Here is a 21457-nt window from a genome sequence, read left to right as displayed (position 1 = left end):
TTTTAATCTGGGTTTAGTAATGTCCCAGAGTAAGTTTAATAAGATTAAACTCAGAACTACATTGACTTTTGGCTTATAATGTACTTAAAGTGATATTTATTGTATTGAACATCATCTATATTAATTGGTTTTTTATTTCAAAATTTATAAAAATGTTAAAACAAATAAGAGATAATTGAAATCCAAATAGAGTTTAGGAAATGTCTAAGTAACTTGAATACACATTTTATGATTACTTCTCATTATTATTTTTTAGATGGTTATTGGTTGACCCTATAGAAATGAAGATAGATGTTCTGGAGGGTGGTAAAAAAAAATACTGAAATGGCAAGAAAAACTATTTGTATCCTAAATCCCAGATCATCTTCCTTCATTTCTCTTTTTTGTTTGAAATTATGAGTGTTAAGAGTTTTTTAATAATCCCTATAAATTATGAATTATTTGAACAATTACTCATGGTAATACTAGACTTTTTAACCTCTGTGAGAATTTGGTTCATGAGGAATGTTGTGCCATATTTTTATTGCTGGAGATTTTATGGATATGGAAGTCATTCATAAAAGATTTGACAGTCCTAGTTACAAATTTTCTGTTGACTTTTATTTATTCATGATGATTTAATTTATTATTCATTCGGTTGTTGATTTATAATTCCAAATTTTATGGATTCTGAATCCATTATTTGATTATCAAATAATGACCAGGTTCCATAAAACAATTAAAAATAAGTTAAGAAATGCTGATAAAATAGTAGTAATAAATCAAAGGCAAAGCAAAGACATATTGAAATAGTTTTATATTAAGAAACATTAAACTTCAACCAATATTTTACAACAAGCGTATGCACAATATAAATAGGTAACAAGGGATCTGTCTTTGCGAATTATAATGAGTTAATTGTCATTACATCCTCATATCCACTTATATGAATAGCTACTCTTTGTACAGTCAACCTTAAATTTGACAATAAGATAAAAAGGGAACATTAAAAATTTAGTGGTTTCGATGCAATTTTCCAAGATAAATCTTGAAATCGGTCATACTCAACTAGCTTATTTTGATGTAATGTGTGATCACTAAGTTGAAAAAGTGGCTGATGTATCCATGGAGTACTTGTAAGCTATACCTATTTTTACTTTAAAAATCTATTTAAATTTTTTTATTCAAGAATTGGTAATAGATTATTTTCCTTAATATAACAGATTATACATACTTAAAATATATGTTGACCATAAACAAGGTATTACTTTACGATTATTTTATACTCTTGGTTTTTTCAGCTACTACTCAAACAAATCTTTTTGGACAGACAACTCAGCCTTCACAAGGGTTTGGTGGAACGTTGGCTCAGCCTACCACTGGGTTTGGTGCTTTTGGTACACAACAAAATGTAGGTTAATTCCTTTTTTTTTAAAATATTATCTTTAAATATATGGTTGACTTTGTTAATTTGAGGAGCCTTAAACTATAAAAAAACATTTTGACTAAATAGGCAGACCTATGCTCCGTTCTGCTAAAGAGTAGAAGTTATAAATTTATTCTTGTAACTTAAATATTACATCAATTGCAGCAAGTGTTGCAATAGAATACTTGCATTATCTTTCAATTTTTAATCGTGAGAAGGATGGACAGAAGAGAGAAGGAGAGGGGAGAGGTTGAATTTGACAGTTGCTCCTAGGTGTAGGTCATAGCCTGTGAGCAAAATATTGAGATTTTGCTTCTAGATGTAAAATATTGATACAAGAAGTAGTATCTATCTGTTTTCCTTTGACTCTATTCTTTATGAGAAAAATATTTAAATGTTCTGTTATAACCAAATTAAGTTAGCTAGCTGCTAGAAGTGGAACACAAGTTCAGCAATTTTTCATCAGTGTTAATCAATGAATATGAAATTAAAATTCCTATTAATTAAAAAAAAAAAAAAAAGGACAGTACTGTTGGAATTATGTTTATTACTGCAAAAACTAAAGTGGTTATCATGATTTTTACTTACATTATTTAGGTGTCCTTAGAGAATATTTTAATATATTTTCATTTGAATCTAAATAATTTTAACTATTAATTTGAATCCTTTAATTGATTTAATTAAAAACAAAATATTTGTGTTCACGAATATTCATATGTAACTAGGGCTTAGAAGTTGCCACTTCATAAAGCTGCTCCACCCTGTTATCAAAATATGTGCTCCAGCTCTTCTCTGAGTTCTCCGCTATGCTCCAGTTAAAATATTCTTTTAGAAATTATGTTAAGTTTTTCTTTGATATTTAAGTTCATATTTCAAAAACCTGTTAATGTACAACTAATTTATTTATTGTAAATTTAAATGGTTTGACAGCAAATCATTCTTCTTTGTCTATTATCACTTAAAATTAGTTCTAATTCAGGAAATAGTGGTTCAATACTTGCTTAAAAAGTGTGCATCTGTGAAATTAATATCTGACCTGCAGAAAAACCTATACATCGATCGCATGGACATAGTTTATCTAACATATCTGTTCGTGTATGGCTAGCTTTAGGTAGGTAGTTTATCTAACATATCCGTTCGTGTATGGCTAGCTATAGGTTGGTGCGGAAAAGCAAGATCCTTAGTATGTAGTTATTTCTCTTATTAAGATTCTATATGTAATTATAATTTATTATTTAGAAACATATTAGTAGTTATAAATAGTTTTAAGCTTATTATTTAATATGAAATTGGTGAATGACACAATCTTCCTTATTTAAATATAATAATTTATTTCACATACAACGACATTTCGGGGTTATCCCCTATTTTCAGGTTGCTCATTAATTATTTTATATATAATGTATAATTAACTCCTTAATTTGTCATTACATGCTAGTATTGAAACATATTCTCAATAATTAAAAAACTTTTTATATCAACTATTATATATTTTTCAAGGAGAATAATTACCTTCCTTACATTAACCAATTTCATAATAGTTCTAGAAACTCTTCCAGTAGAAGATCATTAATTTATTATTTAATTTTCAGACTGGCCTATTTGGACAAAATAAGCCTACATTCAACCTTGGTGCAAATACCAACAGTGCTTTTTCCTTTAATCAGCCAGCCACTACAAGCACGGGTAGTTCTTTATTTGGAACTAAACCAACATTAAGCTTTGGAACATTTGGGACTCCGACTGTTACATCAACAGGCTTTGGAACGTCAGCTTTTGGAACTACTAACCAGAATACTTCTGTTTTTGGTAATAACTTCAAACCAACCACTTCCTTTAATTTTGGAAGTACAGCAACTACGAACACACTAGGTTCGTATTTAGTTATAATATTTCTATAAAACAGTATCTGAAAGATTTATTGTTATTTTTTGATAGGCACTTCTAACCTTGGTGGTGGTGGTTCTGTATTTGGAAATAATTTATGGTCAAATAATAAACCAGGAGGTTTGCTTGGACAAACGAATACTAACTTGTTTGGGGGAAGTACTTTTGGAAACACATCCAATACTTTTGGAAATACTGGCTCAACAACATTGGGTGGCTTAGGAAATACATCATTGAGCTTAGGTGGAATTAATAATCAGCAAGGGTATGTAATTTCAATTTCTTGATGTTACAAACATAATAAATAATATTATTCTCATGCATCTCTGGAATATATATCTAAACATTTTTTGTTTTAGTGGACTTGGTGGTAACCAAACTTCTTTATTAAACAATCCGATAAATCAACACATGTTAGCCTATGCTTCTATGCCATTCGGGGACTCTCCTTTATTTAAAAATCTATTACCTGTAAGTATTATTCTGAATTATTTATATATAATTTAATTTAAAACAAAAAAAATTAATCAAATGTTCTTTTCAGCAAACTGGTAAGGCTGATGAATTATTAAAACCTACTAGTCCAGCTGCACAAAAGGCAATAATTACTGGACAGAACTTCAAAGCATCTCCTAAAAATAATTCCAAAATTAAAGTCATTCCTCTTGAGTCTAATACAAAGGTTAGTTGTCTTTGTGTTTTAAGGTAATAAATATATAGCACTTGTATGACTTACGATTCATAGAAAATAAGAATAAGGTAAAAGTAGATGATATTGAAATGCAGTCTTTGTTGGTATAAAATTACAATATAACTATAATATATCCTCTGTTTGCAGTATAAAGAAATCGAGTTCAAAAAATGCTATTTTCTTGTAGAGACGGTCAAAGTATTGGACAAAAATTTAACTTTAAGTATGGGTTCAATAGTTAATAATTGTTATGGCTCTTATATAAATGTATTAGTATCAATATTATAACTCACTCCAATTTGCTGATAAAGTGGACTTATCTCCTGTAGACCCATTATCCCTGATCGGTATGTTAAATTTAAAAAAGTTTGAACATTATTTCATATCTGATACCTCATAACTCTGAAAAATACTTCATACTGTTTAAAAAAATTGAAATGAAAATTACGAGATATGAAAGCAACAGAAAGTCGAGAATACTTAAAATATAATAAACTATTTTTTTCAGTATTTTAATGCTTATTGTTTCTAAACATTCACAAGATCTTACCGAATAATTTAAGCCAATATTTTATCTTAAAAAAACCAACTATGGTATTGTAGAGGGCGACATAATAAAAGTTATAGGTTTTAATGGAGGCGGGGGTGTAGATAGGTATTTTTTTATTTTACCAATGTACCTGAAAATAAAGGTTTGATAACCAATAATTTTTTTTCTTCATGAACATAATTTTTAATTTTTTATTAATGAGAAGTTTTATACATTACCACATAACACTGGTTTAAAGTAATGGTTTGAAAATCTGTTTTTGTTGCACGAGGCAAAGGTATATGTCTCCTACCAGCCCATAGTTCCTTATTTTTTTTTATTTTGAATAAAAACAATATTTTTTTTATACTTTTAATATCACCTGATGTTACCACAAGTATGAATGGACCTCCCATAATTTAACCCTATTCTTTGATTATTACACGCATATGCAATGAAGTGAGCTTCAAAAATATACTTTGTTACCAAAATTTTTTAAATGTTCCTTAAAGTAAAGTGTAAAAATAAATACTAAATAACAGATTTGTGGAATCAGGATATATCCCTATTGGTGATTGATTTCGTTTATTATATTAACGTATAATATTAGTTCCTAATGTTTTATTTCAATGTAACAGAAATCTTTATTTGATGGATTGGATGGAGAAGAAGACCCACCTGCGAATGATATAATGAACAACTATGGTGTTCGACCCAGTCCAAAGAGGTTAATATTGAAAAACAAACAACATTTTGATATTTCTACAAATGGAATTTATCAAAGAAATTCAGTCAGTGAGTTATCTCCAATAATAAAAACTAGTCCAAGGTTTTCTTTACGGACACCCAACTCTGTTCGAATGTAAGTAAACGTAAGATATCACAATTCTTATACTAGATTTTCTTTATTTTTAAATATTTGTTGTTTCTTTATGGTCAAGCCAACAATTTGTTAAAACATTGAAGAAATAAACACTCAGTTTTAAATTGATAAATATGAATGTTTATATTAAATTTAAAGTCAAGTATCTCCTTAATCTTTTGGAGTTTAGCTATCTGTTTAATCTCACTTTACGTCAAAACAATTTTGATGATATATTTGGTATGATGAGCTTTCAACGTCATCAGTATCCTATCGCCCTTGTTTAAACTCAATTAACTATACTTTAATGGTTATTTTTATCAAAGCCAATTCCTTATAACTGTATTAAGCCCTTGCTAAACAGTATTTTTGCTCTTCAAAGTATATTGTTAAGTCGGTATACAAAATTTGGATTTTCCATTGTTCTGGAAATGTTAAAAGTAGCCTCATTAAAACTTCAATATGTTAATAAATAATGGTTAAAAAATTATGAAACATTGACACAGATCTTTTAAAGGTTACTACTTTCGCACTTCTTAGACTTTTTTATTTATGATACCCTCTGTAGGTAACTCCTTAGACTTTTTAACTGATATTGTATCATAGATTGTTATTGAAAGAGATTAAAGTTTCTTTTTTGGTTTTTATTTTTCTTGCTTGTTGGAAGTTTTAGCTATTATAGAAGTACATTTTGTTTTTTTTATTTTGAATCGAATAAACATCAAAAATATTATATCACACTTGTCTTCTAATCAGTGTGATAATATTTTTCTCCTCATATAGCATTGCTTTTCATAATATGTTAAGTTTTATATAAAATTTATTTATAACTTTTAGAAATGTACAAGTCAATGGAGAAAATGATTTGTCTGCATCCAATATTTCGGAAACCATTCATGAAAATACGCCTAAACAATCAAAAAAGTAAGTACTTCATTTATAAATTTTTTTAGTAGTCAATTTTTGTAGTTTAATCACATTAACTTTATGTATGCAATTGTTTTCTTTCTTTTTTATGATATATTTTTTATTAATAACTAGCTGTCCTGGCCATGTTTTACTATTGTTAGAAATGAAATCATGTATCATATCGTATGTATAGGTCGTATATGCATGTTAACAAATACCTTATTTTTCCTAGAAATGTTAAATTTATAATGCTTCTTCATATAATCATGAATTCTTCAGTTTATCTGTAATCCTGGAATGTTGGCATATAATTCTCAGTTATCACCTAAGGAAGTCATTGGAAAGCATATCTCACATCCAGAATGAAAGATGTAAAACTCAAAATAAAATGAGTACAGTATTGAAACAATCTAACTTGACTAACTTTTCAAAGTTTTGATTCAATCATCTTATTTAGTTAAAAAGTGAATCTAAATGTATTTTAATTCCCATAATAATCTTATTAAAAGATAATTACATCTTTTAATTATAAATAATTACAAAACTAAGATTATAATATAAATTTAAAACCTTTCTATTTTGGTTTGCTTAAACTTACATCAAAACACCTCGTTATATAATAAACATTTATAACCCTCTAGTAAAACAAAACCAGAATAATTATTGTTGTAATGTCCCTGGTTTCCACAACACTATCCTTTTTCCATGCACATACATATATTTTAATGCTTATATTTTGTCTATAGCTGCAAATTGAAATAGTTCAATACTCCCATTACTTCCATGGATGTAAAAATATCATATTGTTGATGTTTTGTAGACAACTTCCTAAATGTGTTCGATCTTAAATTTTACCAGTTTTTTGATGAATTGAATTATTATAATTTATATTTGATGATTTTTATTTTATTTTAGATCCTTGGATTCTAACCCTATGGAAAACACCATGGCAGAATTATGCCCAGTTAAAGAAAAATCCCATAATCAGAGTCAAAGCCTTCAAATTAGCTCGACTTCGCTGAATGCAGATAGTTTTAACAAAACTGATTTAACAGAACAACCCTCTACAACTTCAAGCTCAGGTAGTTAATGTCACTTTTCATTTAATTGGTTACTGTTGATTAACTAATCCAGACGTTAAATCGTATTTTTATTATATGCCTTATACAGTGATGAAATCTGAATATAGCGAATTTTTTCAAATTCCCTTGAATTTTGCTATAGGTTTAAATAAAAAATGTTCCTTTACAAAATGAGTGTAGCATAAATAGAAATCTCAATATACAAAATTTAAAATCGTCTCATAATAGAGTCATTTATTTTTGTGTGTTCTAATTTCAAAGTGGAATAGATAGAAGATCAATTTTATTCTGTCACAGGGTCCCTTTAGAATAACATAAGTGTATAATTAAAATCAAACAAATCTAACCAGAAACTAATAAGAAAAATAAAAATAACTTAATTTACATAGTCTACAATGTAAATTTATATAAAACCTCTAAACGAAATAGAATAATCAATTTACATCTAAAAAAATATTCACTTCTCATGATATAATGATGTGTCTAATGTATAAATAAATTCAAAATCAATAAAAAAAAAAAATGAATAAATTCTTATTCAAAATAAAAATGACAGCAATTAAAAGTCAAGTAAATGGAAAAAAATCAATTGTATTTGAAATTATTGGCTTCTGGCAATGTTATTGTTATTTGGATAGACATTCATAATAATATCTTCTAATTTAATACTTACTAGAGGGTATTAATAATATTTGATTAATATTATATATAGATAATTTATCAAACTTAAAAGCATTAAGCTTATGCCTAGCTCTGAGGATAAAAGCCTTTTATATATATATATAGTCTTGTTTATAAAGATCCAAATTATGTGTTTGGCCATCTGGAAGCAACTCATAATAAATTATTCTTTTTCAGTCCCACCAAATGCATAGCAGACTTATTCTAAATTATTTATTTTTTAGTCGAATCCGAAGTTGAAGATTCTGCTCCAGGTGTTTTGGATGATAGTGGAACCCCTCACCCAACTGGTGTGATATTAAAGAGACTTGGTTATTATACTATCCCACATCTAGATGCCTTGGTTGATCATGTTGATAACGAAGGCCACTGCTTGGTTGAGAATTTCACCATTGGTCGTCTAAACTATGGAAATATTTTTTATCCGGATCCTATGGACATAGCAGGTCTTAATCTCGACGAAATAGGTAAAGATTTCTTACTATAAATAAATAGAAGTTAGTGTTTTAGTTTTAAAAAACTAAAATTATTGATAATCTAAAATAGCTACTAATTAATTAATATATTCTATTGTTAGTCAAGTTAATCAATAATCAATTGAGCTCATTTCTGTTATCATGCTTTTAGTTCATCTCATAGGATTTTGAGAAAAGCTGCTGAAAAATGATATTTTATTTATAAATGTACTTTTCCTATGTTTCTGATAATTATTAATGTTTGTGGTTCAAAATGTTTTCAGTACACTTCCGACACAAGGAAGTTATTGTATATCCTGATGAAAATCAGAAACCTTCTGTTGGTGAGGGCCTAAACAGAAGAGCTCAGGTGACATTAGACCGAGTTTGGCCGATTGACAAAACTAACAGGCTGCCTATTACCGACCCTCATAGGATAGAGGCTCTTGACTACGAAAGTAGACTTAGGCGTGCGTCAGCTAAGCATAAAACGACATTTGTTGAATATCGCCCCCAAACAGGTTCATGGGTATTTAAGGTGAGGTTTCAATATTTGATTATTGATCATGCTCCAGTATTATTTCAGCCTAGTTGTATTCTATTTTTTCCTGTTAATCCATTATTTAATTTCTGTTTCTGGATTTTATGATTATTTTGTCTTTTATATCTCAGGAAAAACTATTAGAATTAATGGATAGATTTTTTTTAGCCCTTTTTATGAACTATAGCCTTTTCTGCTTAATTTTAATTTTTAAATTAATTTGTCTTCATCGTTACTACATGAAAGTCATTAAATTCTTCTGTATCATCTGATTTATTTTCACAATCATTATTAATATTGGATTCCTCAGTACTCATATTTAAATATGTTTCTTAAGTTATTTAACCTAAATTAATTATTCAGTATCAATACTAAATGTTAGGAATACATTTAAATAACTTTATCTCTATTTAAATTTAAGAAATGAAAGGTATTAGGGTTAATGATATGGGTTAAAACACATAAGAACCTTGCTAAGTCATAATAACAATTATAAATAATCTATAACTTCTTTTAATCATTTTTACTTTTAGGTGGATCATTTTTCTAAGTATGGATTAAGTGATTCTGACGAAGAAGATAATGGTGTTATAGACTTGAAAAGACAAAAGCTAGCACCACAGGCGACGTTACAAAGCACAACTGTTCCACAATTTCCTCTAAAACAAGTTAGTATTAAATCATTATACATTTTTTCTAACAAGTAGTGTTAATCTTAGTCAAGTTTTATAATAGAAAAATAATAATAATATAAATATAAGTGATTTAATACATTTACAATGTGATTATAATAATATAAATGTTGTGCCATTCATTAGCAACAATTCACTTCCTGTGTTTATAGTTCATATAAAATTATATGTTGAAAATACCTTTCTAAAATTGTTTTATCAGTGAGTTGTAACTTAAATACTATTTTAAGTTATCAAACAAAACTCTCTAATATCAGTTCAGTCTTCTTGATTCTAAAACCAAATCAAAATGGAATGTCAACATGACAATGAAGAAAAACAAATTATATATATGTATGTATAGTTGACCGTAAAAATTGATATATAGGGAGATGGTCAGGGTTGCGGTCAAAAGAGAAATAAAAATAGTTTACATTAGTTGTAAACTATTTTTATTTCTCTTTTGACCGCAACCCTGACCATCTCCCCATATATAAAAACAAATTATCTTCAAATTACAGTTGATAGAGGTGGCAATCAGAGGGATAACCTCAGCCCTCTCTTGTTTACAGTATTTATGGATTAAATCCCTGAAATTTGTAAAAGGCGAACAGCCTGAACAATCATTGATAAATGGAACATGAGGAGGGAAAACTCAGAAAGTTTCACGTATGCAGTATGTTCTCGTTAGCGTTACAAGAGAGAAACGGAAATGGTAGGAGGAACTTAAGCGAAAAGAGATGACCATTAATGCCTCCAAGAGTAAGGTACTAGTCCTTTCCTGAGGTGGAGACAGTGGCGGTGGACTGTTATGATGTTCTCAAAGTGGTTTAGATTTACTTCTTAGGTTAGGATTTAGACTTTTATAAATGACATTTTGTTTTAAGTGATGAATATGTAACTAACATAATAAGTTGTGCTTTTTATTTGCTATAATATTTCAGTGAATCTAGTTATTGTTCTTCCCTTATTATTATTTTATTTTAGAGTTGTATTTCTAAAATCATGTTTTGTTTTTTCTGTTATAGGTGGGTGGTATCCTACAACCTACATCAATGCAAATTGGTGACGAGGATGAAGATATGGATGATGGGATTACTAGTCCCTTTGACCTTGGTAATGTTTTGTTGAATAAAATATGCTAGTTTATTATTTTATTTTGGAAATCAGTTCAACGTTGAATGTTAATATTCCAATTATTGCTAGAAACAGAGATATAATCTTCAAGATTGATTATAGAAATTAAAAGCCTCTATTTATTTATATTTACGTATTTCTCACAATACCAGTATTTTTTCTTCTAGAAAACCCTTTATAATATTCAATAATTTTATTGAAAAATAGTTGTATAGATGATTAAATTTGTTTCTTACTGGTTAATAAATTATTCTTATATACATTAAAAACAATTTACATTGATGTGAAAATAAAGAGGTATAATTTTTTTTATTTTTATAGACGAAAAAATGGAGAATAAGGCTCTTAGTCCAACCTCCAAACTAGCAAAGCAACTTGGTAGTTCATCACATAAGGTACAGCTAATGAAAGCATCGTTTTTTCAGCCTCAAGATTTGAACATTGGTAAATTTTCATTCTTATTTATTAGTGATATTTTAAGGGAAATCTAAGTTACTAATTTTTTTTTTTTTTTTCCAGATGGGGAATACTTGGATTATGATGATGTAGTTGAACAGCCTGCTTATAAAATAAATGGTTATACGTTTGAACCTAAACAGTTGGCACAAGCATTGTCATGGTACAACAAGAGTGGATACTCGCGTCTGAAATCAGATTCTTATTACAATGCTGATGTTCAAGGTGCAGAGTTTACATCTTACCAAGATTTATTATAGTTTAAAGATTCTAGTGTTTAGAATAATACATTAACTTCATCTATAAAGCTTGGGTCTATGCTTTCATTACTTAATTAAAAACTGACAGTTAACCTCGAAAATTCATCCATTCAATTATAATTTGCTGTTGATACAATGTGGATTACATTTTTTAACTGTCCAATTAATATTTATCTTCTTACTTGTATAATATTGTTGTATTAAAACTCAATAAAACTATAGTTTAAAACTAACTAACAAATGGAAGGATATTTGAAGAAATAATTAGGGTGTCTACCAGACCTGAAGAATCTAGAAAAGCCAGGGGGTTTTATGAAGAAAACACCACAAGTCAGGGAATTTAACAAACTAAGGGATGCCAGGGAAAATTTGATGTAATTAATCAAGATCAATATTTGTCTATGATTTTACACATTAGTGACCTATAAATAAATATACATATGGCCCATCAAATGTATTATGGTGTGTACATCATTTTTTATTTTTTTTATTATGAACAGTAATGGATATGGTTACATAAGATCATAGAATCCTCTATTTTAAACTGGTATCTAAAGTAATTTTCTTTATTATTAATTGCCTCATAATATTTTAGAAGTAGAAAATTAATCAAATCTTTATGTATATATCAGGTCATATTACAACTATTTCGATGGCCTGAAAAAAAAAAAAATTATCAAAATTGCTTGTTCAACTTGGAAAAAATCAGAAAATTCTATGAAAAGGTTTTGGAATACACTCTGAAAAGTACATATCTGTGTATACTTTGGTAATAGTTCCTCCTTTAAAAGTTGTAATATAAAAACTACATAATAAGAAAAAGGGGCTAGGTCAAGAAGAAGAAAAAATAATAGAATAAACTAACAATCACTGTGTAGATGAATTAAAATTTAGGTTTTCAAGCACGTTTTCTCAAATATAATATAATTGCACTACATTATTTCAAATTTAAGATGTGTATTTCATCCGTAGTCCTATCCCATTAACTACTGAAATAATAATTTTATAGTTGTTAAAGTTTTTCCTGATGTATTTAGATACATTTTTTTTTACTCAGTACTTTTATTCAAAATTAGGTTTAGAAAAATAGTTTTTAGGTGTCATTAACAATTAAAATTGTCAATTGATTGAATTGAGTATCACTGTATCTTAAATACAGTAACTAAATCTTTTATTATAAATTTTATTTTATTTATTTGTAAAATCCAGTGGATTTTTCAGAGGATGATGATGTCTCAACTGCTAGCATTCGTGAAAAAGAAGATGGTATTTTCCCTGATATACCGGAATATATCCCGCAAGGTATTCAGCCAAAAATGTACGTCCTGAAGTACTGGAAAGAAGTTATGCCTCTAGAAAACACAACTATTGGGAGCTTGGATGCCAGGTGCCTTGCCGACATAGGCATCTTTAAAGGGAGAAGCTTCACTCCTGGTTGGGGCCATTCTTTACAGCTGACGGCTCTCTCGACAGTCACAGCAGTGTCTAGGGAAGCTGTTCTTAGAGGGAGGTCTGTCCATGACACATCACCTCAGATTCTACAAAGACTGACCTTAAGAAGCTCTAATAATGAAGAAACTAATGATAGCTTTCAAGTACGGAATTCTTTAATTATTTATGAAAAGTTCTTTGTGGATTATTCCTTCTTTTTTTTTTTAAATAAGACAATTTTTTGCTTTATTTATGTGTTGATTGTGCCTATTAGGGTGAAACTTTCCCTTGTTCAATTAAGATTATATTTCCTGTTTCATGGGCTCAATGGATGTGATGCCATGATGATAATGGATACATACCTCTTTATTAAATGGTTACTGTTCCTGTCTTATGAATTCTATTCATGTCTCCATGATTTAAAATTGGCTATTTTTTATCACTGATACATATCGGACATGAATAATTACAAAAATTGTTAAAGAAACTTTCAAATTAATAATTAGACTAGGTTAATGAAATATGTCCTTCAATTTGATTGATTTTGTCAGACATTCTTTATTACTGGTCTAATTTAGTTTTTAAAAAAATCAATAAGGTTCTAACTAAAAAAATTAACTAATTCTTTGCAATGCTATTTAATTATACTTACCGGGTACAGTTCCCTAACTAAGCCTTGCACAGCCTTCTAAACTCTTCTGTTAACTCAACCTTTATCCTATATAAATAGAAAAACAAAATTACTATGAATGATCATAGAAGTTATTAAATAGTTGGAAAATCATTAGCTGAAGACAGACTAATGTTTTAATTGTTCAATAAGTAATACTGAAAAGTATAATTCATTATGTTTTATTGTATTATAGATCACCGCTGAAGCTCATTTGGAATGTGCATTGAAACATAGCACCTTTGCTCAGAGTGACGATGGATCACCATTTGTTACTCCTACTATTGGGTTCTCTGGACTCCATGATCATCACACAGTTGCCCAACAGCTTTTGGAAGGTGCTTCAACTTGCAGCACGGAAACGCTACACGCTAGCATCTGGGGACTTTGTCAGGCGCTCTGGGGATATTTACCAATCAACGGTACCTGATATTTATAATTTTTTATTAAAGTTAAATGATTTAGGTAATGTTAAGCTTAATTCTTTGTTGAACTTCAGTAAGGAAAGCAATGGTCATGAAATTCTTTTTTGTGAACCTGAAGAAAGGATGCAGAATTGATCAATTAGCATAGCTCAGAGATTCCTAAAGTGTGTGCTTCAGGGAGCTGCGAAATATTCAATTAAACAATTCCGCAATTTTCTTATATAAATCTAATATAAATACTTCAGTGAAGATACTTTATAAATGTTTATTATTGAGAAAGTTTCTGCAATCAAGTTGTTTTGCAGATTTCTGCTTTAACTATTTATGTCGTATTCACTGTGGTCCATGTTACTAAGTCCCAATCCATATACTCAAATGATTTAGATTTTGATTTAATTCAGTTTTTCAAGGTTAAATTTTCTTTCTAAAAATTGTACTTTATACTAATTAAGGTTTTGGAAAGCATTTTCACTGACATAAGTTGATTATTGAATTGGAACTTTCTGATTAGTGATGGAAGTTTATAGTATGAATATTTGAAACATTTTTTAGTTTCTTATTTTTTATATTGGACAAATCATTGATGGTAAGTCAGCTGTATATTATGGAATAAATTATTTGGGCTGAGTCCGGTTTTATTTTTTAATGTATATACCAATGCTTCAGCCTAATCATGTAGGCCACCATTAGATGGTTGAGATATGTTAGATGAATAATATGATGGTGCCACAAATATCTGTAGTATCGATTTTTTTTTGTCGATTCCTTTCTGACCCAAATATCAATTGTTATTGGCTTTCACTGCCCCATTATGCCCTCTTTTGGGGAATCTTTCTTTCTAGATCCTCTGACAGTGAGTCATGTGTACTTTCTTGTATCAAAGTTTCACCCACTCTGAGTAATGTAAATAACTTATTCTGTTTCGTTTAAACGGAAGATTTGAAACAAGGGGGGCTATGCATACTATAAGCATATGGCTAATTAGTAACGCCATTTGGCTGATATAACAAAAGACACTCATTAGCAAGCTGTGGCTAGAGGCAGTGGAGAAAGAGCCATATGTTATCTGAGAAAGCAGCATCTTTTCTTCATTCTTTTTGGTGGAAAACCATGAGTGAGTAGACATTTCCGAAGTGCCCTCCAGCAGCTGAGGATAAAGTAGCATGAGTAGGTCACCTTTATTCTATTTATGATAGTGATTCATACCATCACTATCCATCGTCGTCATTAATCTCATAGCTACAGTTTCATTGACCCCTAATCAAAATTAATTAACACACCTTAACCATAAATGTTTTGTTTCGGCCACCCATCATACCCTGTAGTTACAATAGATTTAGTATTTAACATTTAATATTCTCTCTTGTTCAACCAACCGATAGAATGTAAATAAATTCCTTTTCTGTTAGTTGATGCCTTATTTTCATTGCAATTAATTTCAATACAGTCCACTAACAATATTCCAACTAGCTTCATAAGTGAAGTAATGCCTGGCCTTAGGTTGAAAGCGCACTTCATACTCATTCATATATTAACAACACAACATTAACATTAACATACACATTCATAAATATTTAAATAAATGATTATGACATTTATGATACTTTTTATATTAATATAAAATAAGATAAAAACTCAGCAGGATGAAGATTAAAGATCGTAGTTTCTTCTAAATCATTATGGTCTGATGATGAATTTGTAAACTTACTTTAGTTAAACCAATTCTACCTAATTTTACAGTTAGAATTAATGAAAAATTTATGTAGTTTTGAACTTGGTTATTGATTATTTTTGTAAGTTAAAATATATATATACATTTTATTTTTCTAGCTGAAGCGAATAGTCACTTGTGCCTAATGCAAAGGAAACTGGCATTATCTGATTGGCTAAAAAATGTGGTTTTACCTAGTGTTTCCGATGATATAAAACGAACAGAAAATTTAGAAAATGAGGATTCCTCAGTAAATAAGATTTACAATTACCTCACTGGAAATCAGGTATCCGAGGCCTGCCAGGCAGCTCAGAGCTTAGGTATGCTTTTTATAAATCTTATTCTAATATTTTTACTAACTTATTTCTTTATGAGTTTTTATGCTAATCTGTAACAAAAGATCAGGAGATTCTTGAAACTAAATAAATTATAGTTAAAATTTTAGGAAGAAATTTTAGACTTAGGTATGTACGAGTGTTATTTATTTATTTTATTTTTTTTTTTTTTAACTTCAATGGCTGGAAGTTTTAAAATATCATATCTATAAACTCAAACATTGTGTTAGTATAGGATTTTTAAAGACTTATGCTTTCCTCTTTTAGCTTAGGTTGCTGTAGTTAACATCCGTTTCAACTTAGTTAATTAAGGTATCTACTTCTGGTAAAGGTAAATCTTTTCCTGTTCAATCTTGAGGATCCAGCATTAAGACCTGATGTTCACTTCATTTGCTAGGTTGAAGAGTGCTTGCTCACTGTCTTCTATTATAGCCTAGAGACATCTTTGTTTAATAAGAACAGGTTATAATCTCTCATTGTTTCTACTGTGCTAGGATCAAGGAATGTTTCCGGTAGCCAAGAAACCCAATACCCAGAAGTATAAGGAGTCTTAGACTACATCTGGAAATATTATTGGTGCTTAATATACTTGGACAGAAAGGATGAGAACATTATACCAAGAAAAATATAAACTCATCCAGGATAATACAATTCTTATCACCTGGGATATTTCTTTTTTTAAATTCGATAAAATATGCTACGATTTGAGACCATAATAATCTCTGTTATTGGCTGAAATGAAAGTTGCTGAAATTTATTTCAAATTAGTTTTATATGATTGTCCTCATAGAGCATATTTTTATTAATATTTCACTGAATATAAGACAATAACAACAATTTTTGACATTTTGGGAAAAATGGTCATTGTTTGGAAAGCTATATATGAGAAAGTGAAGGTCTTACAGAGCTCATTTTGGTTTCAAAGTGTAGCAAATTTTATTAGCTTTAAATAAGAAACTGCAATCTATTCTTATTCAGTAACAAATGAAAGTGTATGGTTATTCATACACATCTATAGATAAAATCAAAATGTATAAAATCAAAATTCCTGTGCCATTGATGATTTTATACATTTTACCTGCTTATTTGCCAATTAATAAAGCTTTAATAGTAAATTAACTTTTTTTCAGGTGACTTCCGTCTGTCATTGCTCTTGTCACAGTGTAGCAGTGGGCCTGGAGTTAGGGCAAGAGTTCAACAGCAATTATTGCAGTGGCGAGAAACTGAATCAGACCAGCGAATTAATACTGCAAGGATTAAGACAATGATGGTAGTTGCTGGAATCCCAGTTCACAATGCCTCTGACAGACAAATCAATACATGCTGTGACTTAGACTGGCTGAGGGCGTTTGCTCTCCATTTATGGTAACTACTTTTTTTTCTCTCCTTTCAAATTTGCTGGAAGTTGATCGGTAGTATCTTAATTCAACTATCAATTTATGAAGTTGTAAGTCTTGAACAAACAGCCATTTTTCAATTTCAGGCGCTTTTTAAACATTGCTCGATTTAACTATCTTAAAGTCTCCTCTTCCCGTTTTAAGCTAATATTTCAAAAGTGATATAGTGCTCTCCGGAGGTTTAGTGGGGAAGGATTGCCTTTTTTTTTTTGTGTTATGATCTCCTCTTGTGAGATTGTGACATTTCGTACATCGACCAACCTACTCGCTATAATTGTCTATTTAAAAAGTCAGATAAGTAAGACTATCATGGAGGATGGGAGTGGAGGGTTTCATGCCGGTTTTCATTCAGGCGCTTTTTATATATTACTCGATTTAACTATTAATTGCATGTTCCAGCACATGTATGTGTAGATTAGATGGTTTGATTATCAAATAACATAACCTTCTGCATTTAAAATACCTTCAATAGGCACGAGATTTCCTCGTCATATCAATAGGAGGACCTGTTGCTGTCACCGTCATCCAGCTTGTGCTCACTTCGTTCACTAGGATCTAATCATGTCTTTATTTTTAGCCTTTTCATCATCAGTTCTTGGATGTCTTTTGGGGTCACGAATTTAGGTGAGAGCTGAACTGTTGCGAGGGAAAGACTTAAATTCTCGTCAATTTTGTCATTATCTAAATACAGGCTTCTTTTGTGTTCTCAATTGCAGAATTGTACTCAAAGAAATTTGCGAACACTTCAGCTTTTTAGGCATTGCTGGTGATAAATTGACGCATGATTAGTCTATGATGATGCCCCTTAAAGGTCTGGAACAAGAAATGTCCATTTCAGTAGAAAATGGTGTTCAAAACAAAGACAGGATAAGAGGAATGTCCTAGAACCAAAGATACAAGCCCATAGCCTTATATCTTAATGTGTGTGAAGCATAAATCCTCTTGACTTGCTAATGTTTTGATTCACTATCTTATTTTAAATAGACAAATAGTTCTCATTCTTTGTATCAAATTTTCAATTATAAACTTGAAAAGAAATATATTTTATCCTAAATATAAATTAACCTCTTAATCTACAAATATATGTTACAAAACAAAAAATAAAGATAAATGAGTGGACTTAACAGTTGGAAAGAGCAGCTCAAGAAGAATCCATTGATAACATTTTAGTTGAATAAATTACATAGATAATTTCAGAATAAAATCAATATTTAGTTTCTTTCAATAATATTTTCTTATTTATTTGTAGGTACATGACTCCTTTCATCGGTTCTCTAACAGATGCTCTTATTATGTATGAGAAGGCTTTTCCAAATGGCAGAAATTCAGGATATTATGCCAAACCACCTTACCCACCCTATTGCAACAGTAATAGTGATCACATTGATTCAGAAAAGGCTATTTTTGATGTAAGGTTTCATCTCCTTAAACTCTTTTCATCGAAATATCATCCTTTAGAGCCAATGTTCAATCCTGCTACGTATACTGTTGATAACTTGGACTACAGCATGAGGTTAGTTTCCTTTATTTTTCTTTTTTTTTTTAAGTTGTTTTCAAAATTATTATTTCATGTCAGTAAAAATATACAACCTGAATTAATCATTTTGTTATTATAAAATTAATTTTAAATTATTATGTTTATGTATTTATGTGGGTACCCTTAATCATGTAAAAATCTGGTGGTTGGGCATAATCTTGAAAAAATCACCTTGTTGTCTAACTGTTGTTCTTAAAACAGCTCTTCCTTACAAAGTACTGAACCCCTGACCCTTGATGGGTTGTAGCAGTTCATATTATTATTATTTTTAATATAGCCTAGCCATTTTTTCTTTTTTGTATATCATCACAATGTCCAGGCAATTATCCATTACTCTTTGGTTCATAATAATTTGCTCATTTCAATAAACTTTTGTATCTGCCTTTTCGGATAGTTTTTCCAGAGTATAGCGATAATATAGGACATCATTGCTAAATAATCCCAGATTCCTACAAATACTTTGTTGATATATTTTTGCTACATTGTTGTGCCTTTTTAAATAGTCTATTCCACCAAGAGTTTTACATCTGTTTTTCATATGCTGAATAGATTCATGAGACTAGGCAAAAGTGACATTTGTCTCTGATAAGATTCTCTTTTAGGATATGTCGTTTATGAGCCCTTTTTGCTATATCTTGGTCTTGTATTACTAAGTAAAATTCTTTTGTCTCACCAAAGATCTGACCTGTCTTTAGCCATTCAACTGAGAATTAGTTATTGAGTTGCAAAGTACAGTTGTTCTTTTAGTTTCTTTTTAATAAAATTCAATGCAATGCACTTTTCTAAACCGAAGGACATACTAATTGAATTGGTGAATGATGCTACAAGTTCCATCATGTTTTGTAACAGTTCTCTGTTCTTTGCATACAATGTCATGTCAGTTATGTAAAAACTGTGGCTATCAATGGACCTGTCAGAACCTATCTTAAGTTGATATCCATTCTGCTGCTTCGAAAGATATGGCTTAGGGGTATTGCTGCTAAGTAAAACCACAGAGGACTGAGAAAATCTCCTTGGTGAATTTCTCTTGAAGTTTTTATGGAACCAGTATTGTAAGCTAGATGAGTAGTGCTCCATGATTCCAGTAAATGGATCAACCTGATGTGCGGTATTGTGTCAATGCTTTCTTGTAGTCAATCCAAGCCATTGATAAACTTCGTTGTTTTTTAGCCATTTAGATATAAATGAATAAATTATTAATAATTCCTTTCAGCCTCCAGCTCCTTTCCTACATTCCTAATGCTCTGGCGTTAACAGATCATTACTTATAAATGATAATTCATTTTCGTAGCAATTATTAATGTTAGTAGCTTGTACGTTTTATTGTTGAGACAGATTATAGGTCTGAAATCTTTGGGTTCAAGATCCAGTCCCTCCTCCTTTGGTATCATAAGTTATCTTCTCCACAAAATCTCAAGTAATTCTATTCTGCGTATCCTTCTGTAATTGATTAGAATCCTCCTATTTTTCCGTGTAAACTACTGAAATGTTTAAGTCAATAAGCTTGTATTATGTCTCTTCCAGGACGTTTCCAATCTTTATAGTAGGTACATCTTTGGATTTGATGTTCAGTGGGATATGTTGGTCACTCTCATAATTCTTTCCAAAACAAATCCGTACTAGATTTGTATTCAGATTTTTCCTTCTCTGTTTAGCTGTTTATAAAACTTTGCTGATCTTTTTCACAAACCTTGTTATTATCTGCCACTTGTATCTTTATATTCTGTTTGCATTAACTGCTAACTTTTGCTTCACTTTATCAGCTTGGAGTCTAAGGATCTCAATTAGCTCATTTTCACATATGATATTTCCAAAATGGAGAACCAAAAGCTGGTCTATCTTTCTTTTTTTTTTGTTTTTAGAAGGTTTAGCAGGAGGTCGGACATTGCTTGTTATTATTTCGATTTACCTTTATAGTTCAGAGATTATACTTTCCAGCCTTCTCCAAGCACATAGGCTATTAGATTTCTTTATATATCCTTTTTTCAACTCATTCTCTTTTACCTTTAAACCCAGGTGAGTTTCTGTAGTTTTAGCAGATAGGTATTTCCTGTGCTTGAAATCACATATAGTCTTTATAAACTCAGTGTGTTTTTCAAGTATCTTGTTCACGGTTTTGACTATTTTCCAAGTTTTTATCCTGTAAAGTATACAGGGCAGTGTAGGTCTCTTCCATTCTATTTCATGTATTCTCCGAATATTGTATCCTCCAAGTCAGCTTCCTGATTTTCTTCTTCCTGAACTGTACTTCTAACTGAAGGTACCGATTTACTAGCTTATTAACTTATTCTTGTTATGATTAATATATTTTTGATAATGTTTAAATTATAACTCTTTGTTAGTATTATTGGTGAGAATCTTTAAGGAAAAGTATTTTACTTATTA

General features: G+C 29.9%; 1 protein-coding gene across 3 annotated transcripts in view; it reads left to right on the top strand.

The window, feature by feature from the left end:
- Window positions 1-21457, top strand: part of Nup98-96 (nuclear pore complex protein Nup98-96) — a 43945-nt gene that overhangs the window by 13251 nt on the left and 9237 nt on the right. The window contains exons 7-25 of one of the 3 annotated variants that reach the window (XM_014436309.3): window positions 1281-1390; window positions 2998-3214; window positions 3344-3557; window positions 3652-3763; window positions 3837-3974; window positions 5151-5374; window positions 6212-6298; window positions 7199-7365; window positions 8271-8513; window positions 8786-9039; window positions 9576-9710; window positions 10742-10829; window positions 11172-11294; window positions 11370-11531; window positions 12788-13161; window positions 13864-14089; window positions 15923-16123; window positions 17269-17503; window positions 18785-19048. In XM_014436309.3, coding sequence (XP_014291795.1) covers window positions 1281-1390; window positions 2998-3214; window positions 3344-3557; window positions 3652-3763; window positions 3837-3974; window positions 5151-5374; window positions 6212-6298; window positions 7199-7365; window positions 8271-8513; window positions 8786-9039; window positions 9576-9710; window positions 10742-10829; window positions 11172-11294; window positions 11370-11531; window positions 12788-13161; window positions 13864-14089; window positions 15923-16123; window positions 17269-17503; window positions 18785-19048 — 3574 coding nt within the window. Of the gene's footprint in view, window positions 1-1280; window positions 1391-2997; window positions 3278-3343; window positions 3558-3651; window positions 3764-3836; window positions 3975-5150; window positions 5375-6211; window positions 6299-7198; window positions 7366-8270; window positions 8514-8785; window positions 9040-9575; window positions 9711-10741; window positions 10830-11171; window positions 11295-11369; window positions 11532-12787; window positions 13162-13863; window positions 14090-15922; window positions 16124-17268; window positions 17504-18784; window positions 19049-21457 lie in introns of all 3 variants that reach the window. The other 2 variants (XM_014436317.3, XM_014436299.3) reach the window with 2 other exon arrangements.

This window comes from Halyomorpha halys, unplaced genomic scaffold, assembly GCF_000696795.3.
Source record: "Halyomorpha halys isolate HHAL.00 unplaced genomic scaffold, Hhal_1.1 Scaffold51.1, whole genome shotgun sequence".
Classification (NCBI taxonomy): Eukaryota; Metazoa; Arthropoda; class Insecta; order Hemiptera; family Pentatomidae; genus Halyomorpha; species Halyomorpha halys.
The sequence above is the reverse complement of the archived record's forward strand: the minus strand, read 5'-3'. Positions and strand labels throughout refer to the sequence as shown.